This window comes from Anopheles nili, chromosome 2 (assembly GCF_943737925.1).
Source record: "Anopheles nili chromosome 2, idAnoNiliSN_F5_01, whole genome shotgun sequence".
Classification (NCBI taxonomy): Eukaryota; Metazoa; Arthropoda; class Insecta; order Diptera; family Culicidae; genus Anopheles; species Anopheles nili.
In genome coordinates this window covers 70,297,355-70,317,263 of record NC_071291.1, presented here as the reverse complement: position 1 = coordinate 70,317,263, position 19,909 = coordinate 70,297,355, and the positions used below count along the sequence as shown (strand labels likewise).

The window sequence follows — 19,909 nt, the reverse complement described above, 5'->3', positions numbered from 1 at the left end:
CGCTCGTTCACAAATCGATACGACAGGCCAGGCAAATAATGTCCCTATATACAAGAGAGAGAGAGAGAGAAAAAAGCGATTCCGAAGCACAATCAGAAAAAAAATTATAACTAAACGATCATCGAGATACCAAGTGAACCTGTTTTCCTTTTTTCCGGCTGGCGTTTTTCTGCCAACCCTCGACGGCGGTGGAAAAGCACAGTGTATTCGCAATGTTTCCGGACTCCCGGAGTGGAGGGCGTTTGTTGTTTTGCCGGTTTGGCCCCAAGTGGGCTGCAGTGGCCCCCAGAAAACCGGCCCTCCACCCGAGGAACCGAGTGAAGACATTAAATTATGTACGAAGCAAAACTCCCGCGACCCGGACGGCGAAGGCTTGGCGGTAAAAATAGCTTCGAAGCCACCAGTTCAACCGATCTGTGTGAGTGTTTCTGCGCTTTCACCTGCCTTTCTCTCTCTCTCTCTCTCTCTCTCTCTCTCCCTCTCTTTCGTGCTCTCTTACTCGCGGTGATGAAAATCCAAGCCCCGTTCTAGCCGGACGGTAACGAGAACACTTTTCACGTGGTCGGGGGCTCGCGCGAACAACACACATCGCGCTTCGGCACAATCAATGCTTTCCCTTTTTACAGTTTAATGCTTTATTCAGAGCGCTGAGCCGAAAATAGAACCCACAGCCCGACGCGAAGGGCTGGCACCGGGTACAGGGACACAGCCACGGTAAACACAGTGCCTTTTGGGCGGCTGGGTGGAAAACTAGTCGGCACGAGAGCGGGCCAGAAGGCGTCCGATATGCATTGGCCCTTTCCCAAAAGGTGAACCGTCCAATTGTTTTGCCGTGGTTTAGCGTGCCTTTTGCGTCCTGCCTCTCTCTGGTCGCTCGGTTTGGATGGATTCTGACGAGTTTTTCACGTACCACGCAAATAGTTGGCCCTTCCCTAGGAGGGTATTTATTTTTAGCTGGAGGTGCACCGACATTCCAGCGAACTGATTGTTCTTATGCCTACGAGGGAAAAAGAGACCGAGAGAGATTGTTTATTTTCCTTTCGAACATCGTTTGTTTGGCGAGAGGCACCACAAGGGAGAAAAAAGTAAACAGTACATCCTTGCGCGAGGGAAAAACAATCCTGAAGAGGATTTATTTGGCCCCGTGCCGTGGTGCTCGTTCGTTTGCTTCGGTTCGTTACTTTAATCGCTCTTTGCCCTCAACCGTGGCGTGGTGGACAGCGAAATTTAATGACCCGACAAACGTCCCGCTGGACATGCGAATTGATTTTAAAGATGTAATTAATTCAATTTCCCTTTCGTCAATGCTGTTTTTTTGGAATGAACGATGGAGTGAAGCGAAAAAAAAAATCGTAAGCGTAAATAAGTCCTCCCAACAAAGACTTCACCACGGTTTCGTTGAAGAAGTGTTCTTTCCGGAGGGCTTTTACCTTGCTAAATATATAGCGTTCCTCGAACGAGTGAGGTGGCTATAGGCTTAGGACTATTTCTCGGAAGGAACGCTTCGATCAGACCGGTACGATCTCCATCATATTGCCGCAGATCGATACTCCAACGTGGCGTCACGTATCAACCGGAAGGTGTCTCTTCGAACCATTGCCCAATTTTGCCCCACTGTTCTGAGGACGACCAAAGGTTGAGATGCAAACATCATGCCAAAGGCTGGATCGCTGGATAAAAATAGCCCTCGAGGACATGAATAAGGGATGATTTTGAGCGTTAAAATAATACTATCGTACCTGGGAAGCTATCGGTTCCACTTTTGGCGAGCGTAGAGTGGGCCGTGCAGCTGCTCGTTTGAATAATTTAGCAGCAAAACGTGTTTGCGTTCATTGCCAGTCGAGTTCACACGCCGTAATCGTTCAACCGGAGCTTCTCCAGTAGCAGAAATTCATCAGATGCCTTCTCTTGGAACTCATCATGGGGAAAATGATAGCTCACAGCTCATCATTGATGGTTCAATTTCCACTCTAAGAAATCGCCATGTTTGTTTTTTTTGCCGAAAGGAACACGAAGAGTGCCTTAACCTTGAAGCTGGAATCCATCTAATCGCTTTAATTGCCATTAAAGCAACCATACCTTCACCATGGTGACCACCTGTCTGCGTTTCTGCTAATGATGTACTGCTGTGCTATTTTTTTTTTCCTTGTTTGGTGATTTTCTCGCGAACCCCAAAGCAAAGAAACTTGACACCAACCGAAAGCTCACCCAGGCCTCCGAGGTATCGCAGTTGTATGCCGGCGAGATCTTTTGCTTCTCTTCCCTTCGACGAAACCCATCGCCACGGGTGGTTTCAGCAGTTCACCTTCGCGTAACCTTCGAAGCTGGCGCTCCCTTGGGTACGGGTTAAGATTACAGCGATTTGCTCGCGTTTTGGGGTCAGAAAAAGCGTAGAATCAACCGTGCCCGTGCACGCCGTGTAAATCGCTCGGCGGGCGAAATTTCACTCCCCCAAATCGGATCAGTTTGCACAATTTCACAATTTAAACAGATCCGTTTACACTCGCCGGGGGGGTTTACGCCAAATGATGGCAAACTTGCCAGCACGGTTCGGGACGTCCTCGCTTGGGGTTCGACCCCAAAGGACGTCCCGCTGATGGAACCATCGACCCGTAGGAGGGATTTTCGTCCCGTTCGGGAACGACGAATCGTACTCCTAATAGTGCGCCATCTAATATCGTCGCGTAGCGAGAGGTTCACTAATGGCTCAAGCACTACATGCCCAGCTCAGTCCAAAATGAGGGGAGTGATTTTGCATGAAAGTTAATGAGGCACCCAGCGGTTAATGGGCGCTTCTTAGTGCGGGCGAATCGTTCGGACCATTGCGCCTGAATGTCTGCAACTGGCGCAACAGCGGGGATCCTTTCGCCGGAAAAACAGGACCGCGGGCGTGCTTTTTTGCGACATCCGCCACGGAGATACGCCACATCGGAATGTAAACTGCACGCGAATGAAAGCGCGCGTAGCATTCGAAGTGCGGTGAAATTTATTTACGCCCCACGGGGCAGGGATCGGGCTTATCAGAGATAACGAACACGTTTCGCACCGTTACGGCTTGAGCGCTTCGGTTCATAAACATTCTCTGCCATTCGGTGTTCCGAAAGTGTCGGAAATCAATTAACTCACAGTGCCTGGTCTAAGCGTCCTGTATTCTTATTAACTAAACTAACCACTCATCGATCTAATGCACTCGCCCTGTCTCCAACAGTGCCTTCACGGGGACGAGATAAATAAGCTCTGTCCAAAGAAACAAACAGCACCTCAATGCCGTACGTATGCTTTTCTGAAGCGTTCGAAACGCGACCGAGGCGAACGTAATGCACATTTTCCGCCATCGCTTTTCCGGATGCACTTGCAGTTGAAGCCGGTGAGAACAGGACGCCAGGTGGAGACTGGGCAGATGCCAATCAGCGGCAGATCAGGTGGAGCACGTAGCCCTCGGCAACCGACGGGGGTTCATGTGGGTTGGAAACCATTTTTCAACCTTCCTGGCACGAGCAGACGTGAGCCGGTGAACGATGCAATCAATTTCCATTCGAAACGAATCGAGAAAAAAAAAACCCGCATGCTCTAGGCGGTGGTCTATTGAAAGTACTCGAAGTTTGTGTCAGTTTTGGTGTACTTTTTATGCCAGAAGACCGCTTGAATCAACAAAATTGCTTGATTTGCTTTAAAACCCGATGATTTGTTCTCATTTAATCTAACGACTACATTGTGTCTCAAATACAGAGCATCTATAGTCATTCTTTGTTTAAATTGTGTAACATTTGTTGCAACTATTGGCTCATCTCACACACCAACAAAGGCTGACGGTTGTCGGGTCGTTGCTCGTTTATTTTCCTTTCCGGCTAGAGATAGATTTAAAGTCCCATCCATGCGCCATTAAATGGGGCACACGAGCTCAATCCACCCATTCCCGTAACCGCAGTTCCGGGAATTACGACACCACCCCGAGAAAAGCCCGCGTGACACTTGACCTTCGCTGGTAGATGAAAATTTATCGCCCCTCACACAGAACACAAGTGGAACGCATCGTTGTCGCAGGTCGATCGTTCCCGATGGGGATCAATTCCCGGAAGTGAACCACACTCGTGAGCATCCCCGCAAGAGGGTGGTTTCATCCCCATGGCATGGGGTGGACCAGCCCGGCCAACACGTGTCACAGTGACATTAGAAGGGGCAAGTGAAAGATAACGCTATGAAGGACGAAAAGGGCAGCTCATTCGTGTGAACACGAGCGATTCGGTTAAGGATGTGCGCCCTTTGGTGCGCACTGACGCGCACGGTAGGGAAATCGTTTCATCGAACGAGAAAATTGGTGCTGCCGCTTGCGCGTTTTTCTCCACCCTCAGTCCAAAACTGTGTTAAAAGCACTCATCTTTTCCCGTACCGGATGCGGATGGGAACGCGTGCCCGAGAGCAATTTACCAGCGGCCAAGCTGAACATAGGATGGAGTTGGCGATAGAAACGGGTCTAGGGGGGAAAAAAAATCCCACACCCTAATCCGTGAGGCGTGGTGAAGGTAAAGGTAAAGAAAAATGGCCCCAAAAAATGGTCCACGTGTGGAAAGTGCGAACGGGATACCTTTTTATCCCATGCGATGGCCTTCTTTGTCACGAAATGGCCCCAACAGAGATGGAGCAAATGCTACCGAAATCATTCCATCCGAGCGCTTCTTCCGGGAAGGTTTAGTGATGTTGCAATATTTGCTGGGTCAGGTTTCAGCAACACAGGCGTCAATATTATGATGAGCGAGGAAACAAAAAAAACATGGACGAAAAGTAGGTCCACTCTCGGTTCTGTTCTAAAACCCTTGCCAATCCAGGGAAAAGGAGTTAAAATAGATGTGGGGTGGATTCGAGAGGGTAGTTCAGAAGCACAATTTTTTATCCGTGGTTCGTGTTTTTTTTTCGAAACCTCCAACTTCAAGCTCATAAATCTGTGATGTCGTGCTGTGGAGTCAGAAAAAGCAGCACTCACACATTTTCCAAAGCCAAAAGGTGCGGTTGTTTATTCAGCAGTTGCAAAAAAAATCGCATTTCAAATGCACTAAATTCAATGTGGCAAACGCAACAGCAAACCAAAATGACACGAAGTAACCGAAAGGTAGTGACGCCGTACAAAAAACAGGCGGAAGCAACAAGACGCAAAAATAGGGACGAGACAAAAAAAAATGGAATATGAATTTCCACCGGGCAACGCAACGCATCCGAGCAAAGTAAGCACATTGTTGAGCGATGTTACCATGGTGTTGCTAAGGCTGCTATGATATAGCTCACGAAAAAGGGAACCGTCCTGCCGTCGTCGCTTCGGAACACCTTACTTTGTTTGAGGGCAGCCTTTTTAGTTTTTTGCTCAATTCCTAGTTGTGCAATGGCACAAAAACAAAACTCTGCACGGTCAGAAAACTTCACGCAGAACGAACAAACAACTGAACAAACTTGCAAAAAAAAAACCCCACCCGAAGCCCAGTCAAGCACGGTGGAAATAGTTGTCCAAAAGTTTCTCCCTTCGCAAAGGTGCACTCTCGTTCGACGGTCATGAATAAAGATGCACTCGCCGAGCGAACGAGCTGACGGGTTGGTTGGTTGGTTTGAAGATGAAAACACGAAATGAACCAGTTTAATCGAACGTGCACTTAAAAAAGGAAGTTGCCCCAACTAGCATCCATCAGCGAGTTTTCACTCCGCATACGCTTCGGTTGTTATCAGGCGAACCCAAGGCGCGTGCTGTGAACCAATCTGTGCCGAAAAACAACAACTTTTCCAATCTGTCACAAGCGCAGCAAGCGGTGTTGCTTTCCGTTCGCATCTAAACGTCAGCTTCCTTGTCGCCGGGGCAGCTTAGCAGCTACCCTCACGAATTTGGGTTATTTTTCCGCAGGCGTGACGGTACGGAAAGAAAAATACGTGATGTCGCCTGATTTAGCGCAGTTTCGCACACCCGCACACGGTGCAGCAGTTTTCGCGAAAAAGGAAACCCAGAATCGCGAAATATGATGCACGCGTTCGGGATGCAATCTAATGTCACAGCCATCCCTTCCTACAGAGCTTCGCTGGTCACGACGCGAATGTCCTCACCCCATTAGATGAAGGAAGCAAGGAGATAAAGGTGGAAGATTTTTCCCACGAGGTCCTTGACTTCCGGATTGTACCGCGCACGTGAGGGTGACCTGCATTGTTTCGCCTTCTCCTGTGCTGCTCCATGTGCCCGAAATCACCGAACAAACGCCGGAAAATCACCTGCCACCGACTGCGGTGTGCTCACTTTACGAGTTGCAGGAGGAAATCGGAAAAACCCCTGATCCTGGCTACCGCGTGGGGAAAACGAAACGGAAAAGCACACCAAGGGAGCACAAAATAAGAGCAATAAAAAAGAGGAAACGAAACCTCCCAAGAACGGAGATGCTACAAACATCTCGCCCGAAGGCGCCGCGATGGTGGCGTTTCCTCACACCTCTCTCACCATCCTCCATCACGTCCACCCCCACACCGGAATCGTTCAAACGGTGCAACGATGACGAAACGATTTGCGATGATTGCAACGAGCATTCGGGGCTGCAGTAAGCGTTTGAGGAAACGAAGTGGTAAGCACACACACACGCTCCCTAAATCCCAGCCAGTGAAATCCTCGAACCGAAAACGGTTACGCAAACAAAACCAACCCACACACACGCGCGCATTCGTGCACACTTACGCCCATGAGAACTCGCCTATCGGGTGGGAAAACATGTCTCCAAGAACGTTCCCGAACCCGAACCAAAGCGCCCAGGAACGGATGATTGCCGTGCTAGTGCCGGCTGCCGAAGGAATCGAAAACCCCCTCACGTTCCCGAGCGAGGGAAAACGGTGACGACAAACGACCCACGATGATGACGACACAGCGTCGGGAAGGAAACAGCAGCAAAATGGCGTAGGAACACGGCGTTCGTCGGGCATCCCCCTCGGCGGATGATTCCTGAAGGAACCGAACGCCCAGCCATAAACGGGAAGGAACGAGGAAGAAGTGAATGAAGAGGGAAGAGGGACGAAGAAGAAGTGAAAAAAAAAACACACACTACACACTACACACGAATGCAATCTAAAAGTATCAGTTGCGGGAGCAGCCTGGCAGCCAGCTTCCGAAACCGAATGGCACAACCGCCGTGGCGCCACACGGTCCAGACAAATTGGGGTGGTTGGTGTATCATTTGATTTCTTTTCCCACCCCCGAATTCTAGGCCCCATCTCACCCCCACCGGTCGCTTGTTCACATCCCATTCCGGGTGGGTGGTTGTGGGAAAATCCAACTGAGCGACGGTTCGCTTGGCACTTGGCACGGATATTTTCGCCACCACATACTTTTGCGAATTCTCACCCACACTCCCAACTCACACACACACAAACACACACCGTTCCTCCGGCACGGGCTGCACGGGAAAAAGAATGCTCCCGCCTCGCATTTCTCGCGTCGCGATTCTCGATTGCGAAAAAAAACCCTCACAAAAAATGGAAAATAAAATAAAGCTAGGATTTTCACATCCACCCCCACGACCAATCCGGTTGGTTCTTGGAAGAGAGACGAGGACGCAGAGAAGCGAGTGTGGCTAGTTCACGCATTTCTCATCGGTGCTAAATCCCACCGCCTACACAAACATCGCCGGAAGCGAGACGAGAAGCGAGAAAGAGAGAGAGAGAAAGTGAAAGAGAGCCAGAATCCATGATGCCATGGAAAAGCGAACGGCAGAAGGAGAAAGTTAAGCCACCGGGATAGTTGGCACCGATGGCTGCGAGGCCATCGCGGAAAGAGAAAAGACACCGAATAAACATCTCCCGTGCTGGCCGGCGGGTGTTTGCCCTTTTTCCTGCCCAAGACCCGTCGATGGCCAAGCCGGGCAGCATTTTTAATCCCCACCGCTTTACGCCTTTAAGGCCGCGTGTGCCCTCTCACTCTCTACATCTCTCTTTCGCTCTTTATCGCCCTACCACGCCGAGGAAAAGTTTCCTCGCTACCGATTCCTTAGCGCCCATTCGGCGCATTTAAAGAACCGTTCGGGTGCAATTTTATCGCCACTGTTGCGAAGCCGTCGCAAGGCGATGCAGGGGGTGTCCTTTTTTGGGAAAGTTTCACCGACAAGCGAGTCGAGTCAGTGGGATGTGGGGATGTTTTCCCTGCCCCGTTCCGGACATGACTCGAGCAAAAATATCGCTATATATGCTCGGGTTCTCGTGAGCCATCCGTGGGCGTCAGTGGGACTCACACACCCACATAATCACACACGGAGCAACACATTTTAAAATGGATCACGCAGAACCGAGCCACTGAGCTGGACGTCGGTTCCCAGGACGTATCCTGGGTCTCTCGTAAATTGAAACGAAGACTGCTCAAATCTGAACCGACGCCATCGCGACTTGCTTGACACGTTTGGGGTAGAGGGCAGAAATCAAAGCCAGCCTTAAGAGATGGGCGCGCCGTCAGCGTCGCCACGAGTTTTGGAGACAGGTGTTTCGTCCCACTTTCGGCAATGACAACGTAACGACGACGTGATGGCTGGGATTTCACTCGATTGTCCCCTTTTCTGTGCGGGTGTTTCAACAACCGCCATTATGCAACTTTTGTGCGTGTGCATGTGAAGCTTGCGTTTTCTACCAGCTACCAGGCGTCTCCATCGCACACGTTGAAGCCGTCGAAAAATGTTATTTTTTGCGCTCATTCGCAAAACCTCTCCCACTCAAAATCAATCGAGTTCATGCCCGTGTTGCAATCACTTGTCGATAAAAGGAAGCAACGGGTCGCCAATCGTGCGTTCCGATCCCGGCTAGATTCGCTGAGATTGAGCGAACATGACAAATCATGACAGCGCGCCGTTCCCGGTCCCGTGTAATCAATCATCTTCTCCACGCTCGATGCCGGATGGCACATCTATCTCGAGATACGTTTCTCTTTTTTTCTCGCTCACTTTCCTTTTATTCCAACACCCCCAGCGGACGGCCCAGCGGGGTCAATCTCGAGCGTGTGCAGCAATAAAATCGTAGGGGCTCGTTCTGAAGCGCTTTATCATCATCAAACCCGATACAGTTACGGGGATTTGGCCACCCATGTCATTTTCTCACCCACCCCAGAGAAAAAGACGCCCCCGGAACCTGGGAAACCCTGCAAGCGAATTAATTGGATTGGACAAGCCCACACGTGGCGCCGAATTGGAAAGAAATAATCGCACCCGGATTTAGATGACGTACCAGTTTCATCAAGTGTTTCGCTCGACATCACCCGGCCAGCCACGCGGGCAATCGGAAAAAATAGCAAACACGATGGTCGCTTTTAGCCCAAACGTCATATGCAGCTCGGGATCTGACGCATGAAGGACCGGCCTCGCCCTTAGCCTTTGGGGCCGGTTCAAAGAAAAATGTGTCGCAGTATCACTTTCAGTGACGTACGCTTCGATTGGCGGGTTTCGGAGAATGGCCCGATGCGATCCACCCGGGCTGATCGATTTGGTCATTTGGTGACGTCTGGGAGTTGGAGCGCCTTAAATAGCACCTTTTCCTGCCAGACGGTGCTGGTGTAAGGTGACTCCTGCTGGGTGGGCTCGTGCGTTGCCCGTGTGGCTAAAAGAAGCCACGTTGTGACGCTCGGGGGTGAGCGATTAATAGATTGCGAAATTAATTCTGCTTGTACGGCATACAACTGTACTGGGAAATGTACGTTGCCATTTTTCCAGGAACTAGAAGATAACCATTTTCAATTGCAACAAGCTTGATACTGAAAAGAAGTATTAAATGCTGGTTAAGGGCTGGTTTGGCAGGTCAGTGCATTTCCTTGTTATTTATTGTCAACTGTCAAACTCACAAATGAGCAACCTGAGCTATCCTTCAGCAAGAGCGCGCTTAAAGATCTACTAATAGCCAGCTAAATGCTTCTTTAAGAGGTTACATTTGACTCCAACGAGAAATATCTTCGCCTACAAACGTGGCCTTGAATGACCACCCATTGGCTAGTGGCGTTTCCCAGCATGACGCCCTACCTTTCTGCAGGAAAAACCATTAATATCAGTTAGTGCGAACCGTCCGCGCGGTAACTTAACGGTAGCTTAACGTGAGTTTCATTCGCTTCCCTGGACCAGGACCAACACACTTCACCAAGGTATGTGGTTCGCCAGAAGGTGGCTCGGAAAACGAACGCAAACTTCTCGGTATCCTACTCCATCCTCCACACACAGAGCAAACGATACTAAAGTTTGACAGCACTCACAACTTCCCCACCGTGGAGCCAATGTTGACGATCGCCATAATGAAGGTGCGGTTTTCCCGACTGTCCAGCCAACAAGAGCTTGTCTTTGCTGCATCTTTTGCGGTGCGCATCCTGCATCCCAAGCAGCTTCACTACCTGCGATAGGGGTGAAAGAAAAAAAAAGAACACCTCGAGCACACACCCGAACGGGTTTTCTCGGGCGCTTTACGAATGAACCACGCGCAGGAAAGTTGAAGCATAATGCGCAGCGTGCAAGATGACAGCAGCCGGAACCGGCCATGGGATCTTGCAACCAGGCGTCACCAACAGCCCACGCCACGGTGGCTACCACCTAGGAAACCATAAATTTTCATAACAAGTCTAGGCGCTGGGTTGCGCCATTTCTAACCACCACCTGGTGGTGCCATTTTCGCCACTCGCCCGGTTGGAGCTCTCGTTTTCTCGGTGGCACCTTACCACAATAACCGAACCTCACCGAGCTGGTTCCGGTGATGCTTGAAAGAACTCGTTCTGGGACGAACAAGCACCCATCATGAGTTGGGCTGACGAAAAAAAAAACGAAAACTTGAGGCTTCATTCTATTCACCATGGAACCGAGCTAGAATCGTTGAGGTTTTTTTTGTTGTTGTCCGTTTCTTTTACTCAACGTTTGCGCACATGCACGGGCTAATTAAAATCAACGCCGCACACTAATTAATGCTCGTTGGTTTCCCTTACATCGTTGCTTTGCCTCTCCGACAGGAACAATCGCTCATTTTACTCGCTTTCGGGCACGTGCCAGCAGGAACACCAACTCGCCCATACAGACGTCCATGCTGTTCCTGACGCCTCTCACATTCACGTTCACGTACCAACTGTGATGATTTTATTCCTTTCGCACAAAGAAACCCCGTGGTGGAGCTGGTTTCGATCTTGCTCACCATGAAACAACGCTGAACGCGCTGCTAATTGTTTCGCAGAACTCAACCACAGCGTTGGCGCTACCGATGTCGTGGAGAAAACGTTTCTCAAACTCTTTTCAACCCCTTTCAATCGCGACGCTGCCAATAATGCGACGAACATTGTTTACTCATCATCTGAGCTGGTGGTTTGAAAATGACGCAAAAAAGCCCTAAAAGAAAACAGCGGTTGGCGTCAAATTTTGTATGTGTGCCCGCGCGTCAGACGAGGCGTACGAGCGTGTGTGTTTTTCTTCGCTTTACCAGCCTCTAATGGAAGCGTGGAGCGTAAAATTAGAAAATGTCGCCAGTGGTTAACACCGGCCGGTTTCCTGGAAGCGAGGAAGAGGAAAATTAATCCCTTGCCGCATTTATAGCCTACAACCCCGGGGGTCGTTAGGGTGGCGCGTACCGGGAAAAAAGAAACTCCCCCCTCTAAAGGGAGCGCCTGGCAGATATAAGGGCAGAACAGAATGTCCGACCCGTGTTCCCGGAATCGGCGTCTTATGTTTTCACTCATTAAAATGCAACCACGGGGATGGGAAAAGTGGAGTTTGATCGGTAATTGTTGCAACATTTGTCGCCGTTCTACCACCTTCTTTCGCTCTCTACCTTTTTTATTATCCTCTCTCTCTCTCTCTCGCTCTCTTTCTCTCTCTCTCTCTCTCACTATTGCATCATTCTCTCGCTTGATTGTGCTGGGTGCCTTTTTAATTACCCCCGCTCGAACACGTCGTGGTTCGCTTCCAAGACGGCGATGACGCTAACGAAGCAGTTTATTGCCATAATCGTTCTCCGCTTTGCAACCTTCTTTATTCGAGGAAATAGAAGGAGGAAGAAGAAGACGTAGGGGATGAAAATGAATTCACTTCCCCCTGAGGAGAATGCAATGGCATGTGTTGGCAGCTTAATACATTTAATGGACGTTCGCCGGAACCGTGGGAGTTATGTGGCGTCTGAAAGGTGGAAAATTGACCAAACTGACCATGCTTCAGCTGTGAGTGTGTGCTTGCGTGTGCGTGTGCGTGTGTGTGTCCATGCAGTTCCAATACGCCTGCATGTTCCGTGCAGGCCCGAGTGTGTGACCGATAATGGCGAAAAGTGAAATGGTCTGGCGAAGATAAATGCGCGACGCAGACGACGCCACTCGGGCCAGCGAAGATGCCCGGCTGCCAGAACTGGAGCACTGAACTGAAACTCACGCCCGGTGGTGCATCCGCGCCTGGTGTACGGACAAATGTGGGCCACACATGGGACGGAAGCTTGTGATGCAATCCATCGTTGCACGGTTTCCGCGTGGTACGGCGACGCCACCCGATTTTCCACTCTCGTGCGGAGCATATTTTTCTGTCACGGAAACTCCGGGCAGCCAGCAACCGAGGTTCCGTTGAGATGTTTCTGCGTGGGACAAAGTTTTCTGCAAAGTCGATAAATTAGGCGATTCCCGTCCACCCGCGCTGGAAAGCGTGTGCAAAATGAGAGCGTGAGCAGAAAAGCAAGGGGCGTTGGAGATGGTGCCGGAGGGCTCTGAAGATGGATTCTAAAAATCCAACTCGCACGATAAACGTCCATATTGTTCGGCATTGGTGGGCGAACGCAATTCGATAAATCGTTGTGTTTCTCGGCTGCGAGGGTGGACCTTTTTCCGATTACCCTCTGATTTGGCAGAAATCCGACGTAAATCCACCCGGAAGGCGCTAGTTATTTTCTCCTTTTAATTGCCTCAAGCGTTTAAAAAATATATTTACAAGTAGAACTTTGTGTATAAATTTACTCATTTATTTACATTTTCATATAAAAATGAGACGGGAAAATGCCAACCAAGAAAGCCGTTATATTGAGGCTTTGGCATCTGATAACATTTACTTTAAATGCATTTTATTTATGAAATTTACTTATTTTACTGTCATTTAATTACTGGCTCCTTGCTTCAAGGAACAGTTAACAATCGATTAGATTTCACACAAACTGTGAAATCGAATGCAAATGTTTGTTCTTGTAGCATGTCAGTAAACATCTCCCATTATTAGATCCTGATGATCCTTTGACATTTACCTCCATCTTTATGCTAAACTGCCTCAAAACACTCTAGCATCCTGCTTTCCTTTTCGACTGCGGGGCATAATTTATGCCGTTGCTTATCTTGCGAAACTTCACTCCTTCGATTCTTCAGCTACAAAACACCGAAATGTATGCGTTCGATGATGCGTATCGCTTTCTGGTTCACCTACACCAGAATAATTGATTGTGCACCATTTTTCAGTCACCAATCGCATGATGGAATGGATGGGGTAGAGGGCTGCTTCCGGCTCTCTTCTACCCCTGGTTTGCCACGATTCGGTCCCTCTAATAGGATTCATAATACAGATATTTAAATATCAATAAAATATGCAAATAATTATCCTGCCGGCGATCGCTGGCCCACCTACACGCCCTCGCTCGGTGGCGTTGTGCCGAAGATAGCACCGTTCCATTGAACCTCCGGCTATTGATGAAGGTTTTCGAGCTCTAATTGATTGGCCGTCTGATCGACGGAGCATGCCGATGCCCCGGGTAACCGACCAATGCCTCTCGATAGGAGCAGCGATGAGCTTCGGCTCCGTTTCCCTTGAGGCAGCAGGTGCACGACAACCAGCGTTCGGCACTGTTGAAGCCGTCGCCTCTGACTCGAACAATAAACTGCCGAATACACTGGAGTGGGTGAGCCGGTGAAGTGGAAGCGCCCACCTGACACTCCGCCATCTTGTTTCCTATGCCCGCTAAAGAGGTAGTGGGTTTCCATGGCAACGGATCCTAGCACGGTCTGGATGGCACGAACACTGTGGCGGTGTGATGAGTCAATTTTATGTCTAGCATCCTTAAGCTACTTGACGATGCGGTTCGAGTTTCAATTAGAACCGAGACATATTTTACCAATCGCTCGGCCAAACACAGAAAACACAGAGCCCATGTCCACAGCGCGTGACGGTGGTTGTGGAACCGAATTGATTAATTTAGCACCAATCGAAAGGGGCCCAATCGGGTCCCTCATAAATCAAAACCCCCGTTCCAAAACGCTTCCACCGCGCGTCGTGCCGGCTGTTGAGAGAGGTACATTATTAATTCCTCCCGTTTTCCCGACGACACGCGGAACGCCAAGACGGCTGAAAACAATACAACAAGCACGGCAGTGCTCGCAATGGAAGGAAAAATGGAAATTTGCCAACGGGAAAATCGTCACGTCGCGGCATAAATGCTGGCACGGATTGAGTCCCCTCGCACCATGCACCTGTCTAGCCGGGTCCGGGGATTGCCTCGGGCCGAAACCAAAGTTCGCTTATCTCTTGCGTCTGATCGGCACATTTAGGAAAATTGATTCCACCGCTCGCCGGCGACCGAGCGTCTTTTCGTCGTCACAACAATTTACATAACAATCAACTCTTTCGTGCCAGCGGCCCATAGTTGTCTCGAATGCTAGCCTTTTTCCTTCACCCGGTCGGCCACTCCGTCGAGAATCACACCCACGTTCGCCCTAAATGGTCGCGCTTAGAGTCGCCCTCTTTCCACATTTCACTACGTTTCCACACACTCCCGAGACACATTCCGGTGCGGGCAATTTATTTCACTCGGGTGTGCTTTTAAATTGTTTTATGCGTCATGCAGGAAGTGTCTGCTTTTTCCTCTGCCTTTTTCTCGATTTTCAACCCACGTAGTGCCGTTTCATGCTGGTATTTTGTTTTGCTAACAATTTTCCACCTGTACCTTTCCGCTTCATTCGCAGAGTGTCCACCCGCGATGGATGGCATGGAGCGTTTCGCCTGCCCAACACCGGATCGCCAGGGCCGGTATCGATGTATAGACGACCACGTGCTGTGCGACGGTTTCATCGACTGTCCCGAAGGCGAGGACGAGGACAGGCAGGCGTGCATGTTCTACAAGACGGTGAGTAAGACGAATCGTACCTTCAGCATTTTTTCGGTGGAGGCGCCTGGTGTTTCATGAAGATAAAAACCCCGTTGGGCATTCTGATGGAGGCGCATGGTGTTTTGTACGTGGAAAAGAAACCAACTCAATTTGCGAAAAAAAACGCAGGTTTGTGTGTGTTTTCGTGTGTGTGAGAGAATGTAATTTGGACGGCTGCAGGTCATATTCGATCCAGCAAGCGGTTCGCTCAAATGACCAAGAACTTTCGCAAGCCACGTGTTGAGCCGCACGTTCGCTTTTTACGAGCGCTGCCGGATCCAGAGCGCATGAGCTGGTCTGTTAATAACAATTAATTTCATACCCGTCATCAGGCGCGTACATTTGTAACCATATGCAGCCTTATCCATCACACAAATCCCTATTAATAGAGCCTACGGGCTGACGGTGGCGTTCGTGTCGTCTTCGTGGGGGATCCTTTACCACGTGTACCGGGTTTGTTTGCTTATTTTGGCTCACAATATTTGCTTTTACCTGCTGTGCCTTCAAGGTTCAGTTTTTTCCAAGGCCATATAACGACGAAAAACGTCTCATGTGGACCGTTTCGTGATAAATGAGATACTTTGTACCATTTCATCCAATGAAATCTTACTGGTACCTTCACTTACAAGGTCAAGCACACTGATGCAAGCCTAACATATCAAGTTTTCAACAGTTTATCACTACAAACAAGCTAAGACTAAGCCACACGTCAAACAATTTTTCTGGTTGTTTTTTATGTTTACTTTGCGCGTGTTTCTTTTTTTGTAGTTTCAACTTTCACATTCACCCTACATTAACACGGTCACGGTACCGTCTGTGGTCCGTCGCTGTCATGTTCCGTTTTTGTCACTCTAACGCAGCGAATATCTCTGTTCCTTTTTGCAGACAAAAGCACATCTCGACGTATTAGCGGACGCCTTATTGAGATGGGCTCGAGGCCGTTAAGTTGTACATTTCACACAGCTACCGACAGTTATCGCCGGTCTAGTGCTAGATTGCGACCGAGTACACGCATACACAAACATACATATATAAAAGCAGGCGAGGGTCAGTGAGAAAAGGGCAACCCGACTGCGACCGATTGGCACACAGCTGGCCACGCCGAATGCAGCACTGCTGCTGAACAAACCCGCAAGACAGATGCCACCATTGAACAAACCCAACAGAAAAACAGACAAATGAAAGATAGAGAGACAGATAAAAAGGAAACCTCGAGCACAGGAAAGCATATTGCCAGACGTGGTGAAAGCAAACGAATGTTAAAGAAAACCGAACAGAGTTTAGCAGTAAGTAACATCAGGCAGCTCACGAGAATGAAGGGCAAAATCTACTTCAATTCCTAACGCACGGAGAGGTGGTGCAACAGAAGCAGCGGGAGCGATGTATAAATAAGCTTGAGAAACTTTGTACATATGAATTAGCGAGTGAAGGGGTAGACATGCTGAAACCATTCGCATCCAGAGGGTAGGAAAAGGAGCCAAGAAACAAAATACCAACACAAACACACAGAACAAGATGCTGCAGAATCTTACTTTGCTGGAACGGGAACGCAACACTCTGCCAGGCTGGGCGAAAGATTACACTATGCATAACAAAATGGGAAAAGAGCCGAAACTCGGAAAGAGAGAACAGAGAAATCTAACTATATATATACATAGATATATATACAAAAATATATATATATATATATATTTACCCAGTAAGACTTAGCATGTAAGTGAAAGAAGTGTTACGGGCTAAAGAGAGAAACAGAGAGAGAAAGCGAAAAAGAAAGTGAACAATCCGTACTTCATATGATGAGTGTGGAAGCCAGTGAGGTATGAATGCGAATCAAATTCGAAGTGAACTGTTATTTGCGGTGCGCGAAAATGGATTGACGAGGAAGCTGAAAGTGAAACACGTGTACATTGCAGCGGGTCATCTGTAGCGTGTCTGTGAGTGTATGTGTTTGTTTGTGCAACGATAAGAAACATGGTATGAACGTGAAAATGGGAAAAGAAGCTATTTCCATACAGGCCACAGAGAATGACAGAAAGTAGTCACATAGGGAAGCAGCAGAATAGAACAAACACGTACGTGGAACGGAAATTCGTCAGGAGCTCTCCAAAAACTGGAACAGAAACTGAACTGGCGATTCGAACAGCGTAAACTGTAGCTATATAAGTGTAAGAAATCAATGTACATTTTTCTTCTAAATTGTAAAAAAAACAACAGCAAACCACTGATACCAGAGACACTTACACAACATTTCATGCTCATTCCACCTTTTTTTTTCGGAGCTCTAACTGAGCTAACAGTATTGACGAATTCGACAATCCCGAAAGGGGTTTTTATTTGTTGAGTTTGATTCAATCTCGACATTCATTCGATTTTCGTTGCTTCCCCAAAAATGTGACTTTAACCTGTTCTGAGTGTTAAAAACATCGCTCTATGAACCCTTATACCACCCAAGGTGGACAGCGAAAGGGCCACAAGTCAAAGACCCAGTGAAATGCACTTTTTGCTCATTTATGACATAAAGCTGATAATAGAGTCAGATAACAATGAACTACTAGCCCAACGTCAAATGCCTACATCCGTTCGTTGAAGGGATACGTATTTTCCCAACATGAATCTTAACATTCCAAACCACCTACATCATCACGAACACCAACACAAATACACGCTCTCGGCTAACGTTTAAAACAAACATCGTTTAAAAACAACGGTAACAACACGAGCCACATCACTCTTACATGCGTTGAGGAGGAAAACTATTCTCATGGACAAGGCAGCTATATTGTATAGATAAGTCACAAGTTTAAGAACAAACAAACTCTTTAACTAGATCCTTAAATGCTAACGAAGATGAAACCAAACCAAAACGGTGGCTCAAGCAAAACGAAGTAAGGTAGCTACAACCAGCACAACCTGGATCGCTTGGCTAGCGGAGCGATCCAGCAATTGGTGATGGTTTAAACAAAAAGTAAGAGAAGTTAAACAAACGACTGACGATATCAAGATCTCATTTAGAACACATCCACTCATCCGTGGGCGATGAAAGCACGGACAGAAAAGGACGCATGAGCAGGTCCAAGCGGCATGCTTGTCGCGTTTTAGTGTTGCTGTTAATCCTCCCGCTTGAATAAGTCACTGCAACCGAGGTAGGATAAAGATTTCCCCGAGCTCCAGAGCTTTTTGGTTTGTTTATGTTCCATTTGGCATTCATTTTAAAGCTACCATAATTCCACACCGAGAGACATGAACAACTCGTGGTCGTATCGTTGTACTTTACTCTGGCTCGAGTTGTGTGTCTATCAGCATCTGGAGCTCAACTTCGACTGGCGCCATGTTGATTAGAGCGATTCGTGGATGTTTGTAAATCAACGAGTAGCATTCCAACTAGTACTAGAGACTAAGATCGAGCAGCATAAATGAAACCACGCGAACACGGACATACCAATCAAAACTACCAGCGCTCCTACTGTGGCGATGCAACGTGTACGATGCTTTCGCCATTGTGTTTATTTAGTATCCGTTCTGTCCTGAATCAATCCATTAATCGCATGTAAATGAGCGCTACGCACGTGCTTCAGATTCAGTTTGAGCGCGAACGTTAAATGATCCACATTGTTATTAGGAAGGAGTATATGTTTTCGTTTCTGCCACAACAGAACTCATCCCACGCCACACCATCGATACGCACAGATAGGAAAAGAAAACTCCCATTACACACATACACATGCACAACAACAAAAATACACTCTCAAAACTACACACGATCGCGTTCTAGTTTTCGTAAACGACACAGAACAGAGCTACACCAAGCATTACTTATAAATGTCTATTTGCACAATATTATCTACAAACAAAACAAAACAAATATTAAACAGTAAATATTGACGATTCTAAGAGAGATGACAAAAGAAAACCTGCTAATACTCGAAAAAGTAAGCAGGAAAACATAGGAGAAAGCAGCAAACTGAAGCAAAATAGAACACAACGGCAGCATACAATGTCTTTCTCGCTTTTCCCTGCCAGAAACACTGGGACAGGTTTGACAGTTAGCAAGGTGAACCGTAAAGCTCGCGTAGCAATGATCCCAAGCGATCTAAAGCACCGTGAAGGACTTCAGCAGCGAGAAAGAAACTGATCGTAAGTCAAACCGAACGTAAAATTGAAGTCAAAGCAAAGGAAACATCTCAGTACATAAATGGGACAGATTTAAATGTCAGTAAAGGTGTCAGGGGCCGCCAAGCGAGCCTAGTAGGCCTACATTAATAATCCAATGGTACTGTTGAACTGTACTTGCCGATGTTGAAAAAGGAAATGCACACGCAAGATGCGACTCAAGGAGCAAGTCGCATTAATAGTCGCAAAAAACACGATTAAGATTTTAATGACTTTTATTGCTTCTATTTCTGTCGCGAGCTCAGCGAGCATCGCATCATATGTTCTCTCTCGTAGGCAAGAGTACAGGTCGGTTTATTTGTTTAACATTCGTCCAGCAACGCTTTCTTGAAATTGATCAGTGAAAATAGCGATGAAAACGTAAAATAGCCTCGCTTGCGTAATCCGTCTGCAAACACACAAACCAAGTAAGCCAGGGGGGATTTTTTCTACTAAGACGTTTCTAACCAAGCATCGGAATTTCAACGCCCGTGCAATCCTCACCTCACGCTTCGCAACATGGCGAAGCGCATCTTCTATCGCGTCACCGCTCTCACATTTTTCGTTCATCATGTTTCGTTCGCCAGAAAAAAAAAGGATACACGTTCTGCCACTCTCATTCGCGCACTGGATGTGATCTGTTTCATTT

The 19,909-nt window shown here is 48.0% G+C and overlaps 1 protein-coding gene across 1 annotated transcript in view; it reads left to right on the top strand.

Moving 5' to 3' along the window:
• The window catches only part of LOC128729693 (one cut domain family member 3), a 38,643-nt gene extending 22,587 nt beyond the window's left edge, over window positions 1–16,056 (top strand). The window contains exons 2-3 of the mRNA XM_053823083.1: window positions 14,930–15,090; window positions 15,997–16,056. Coding sequence (XP_053679058.1) covers window positions 14,930–15,090; window positions 15,997–16,056 — 221 coding nt within the window. The remainder of the gene's footprint in view (window positions 1–14,929; window positions 15,091–15,996) is intronic.
• Window positions 16,057–19,909: the final 3,853 nt, after the last annotated feature.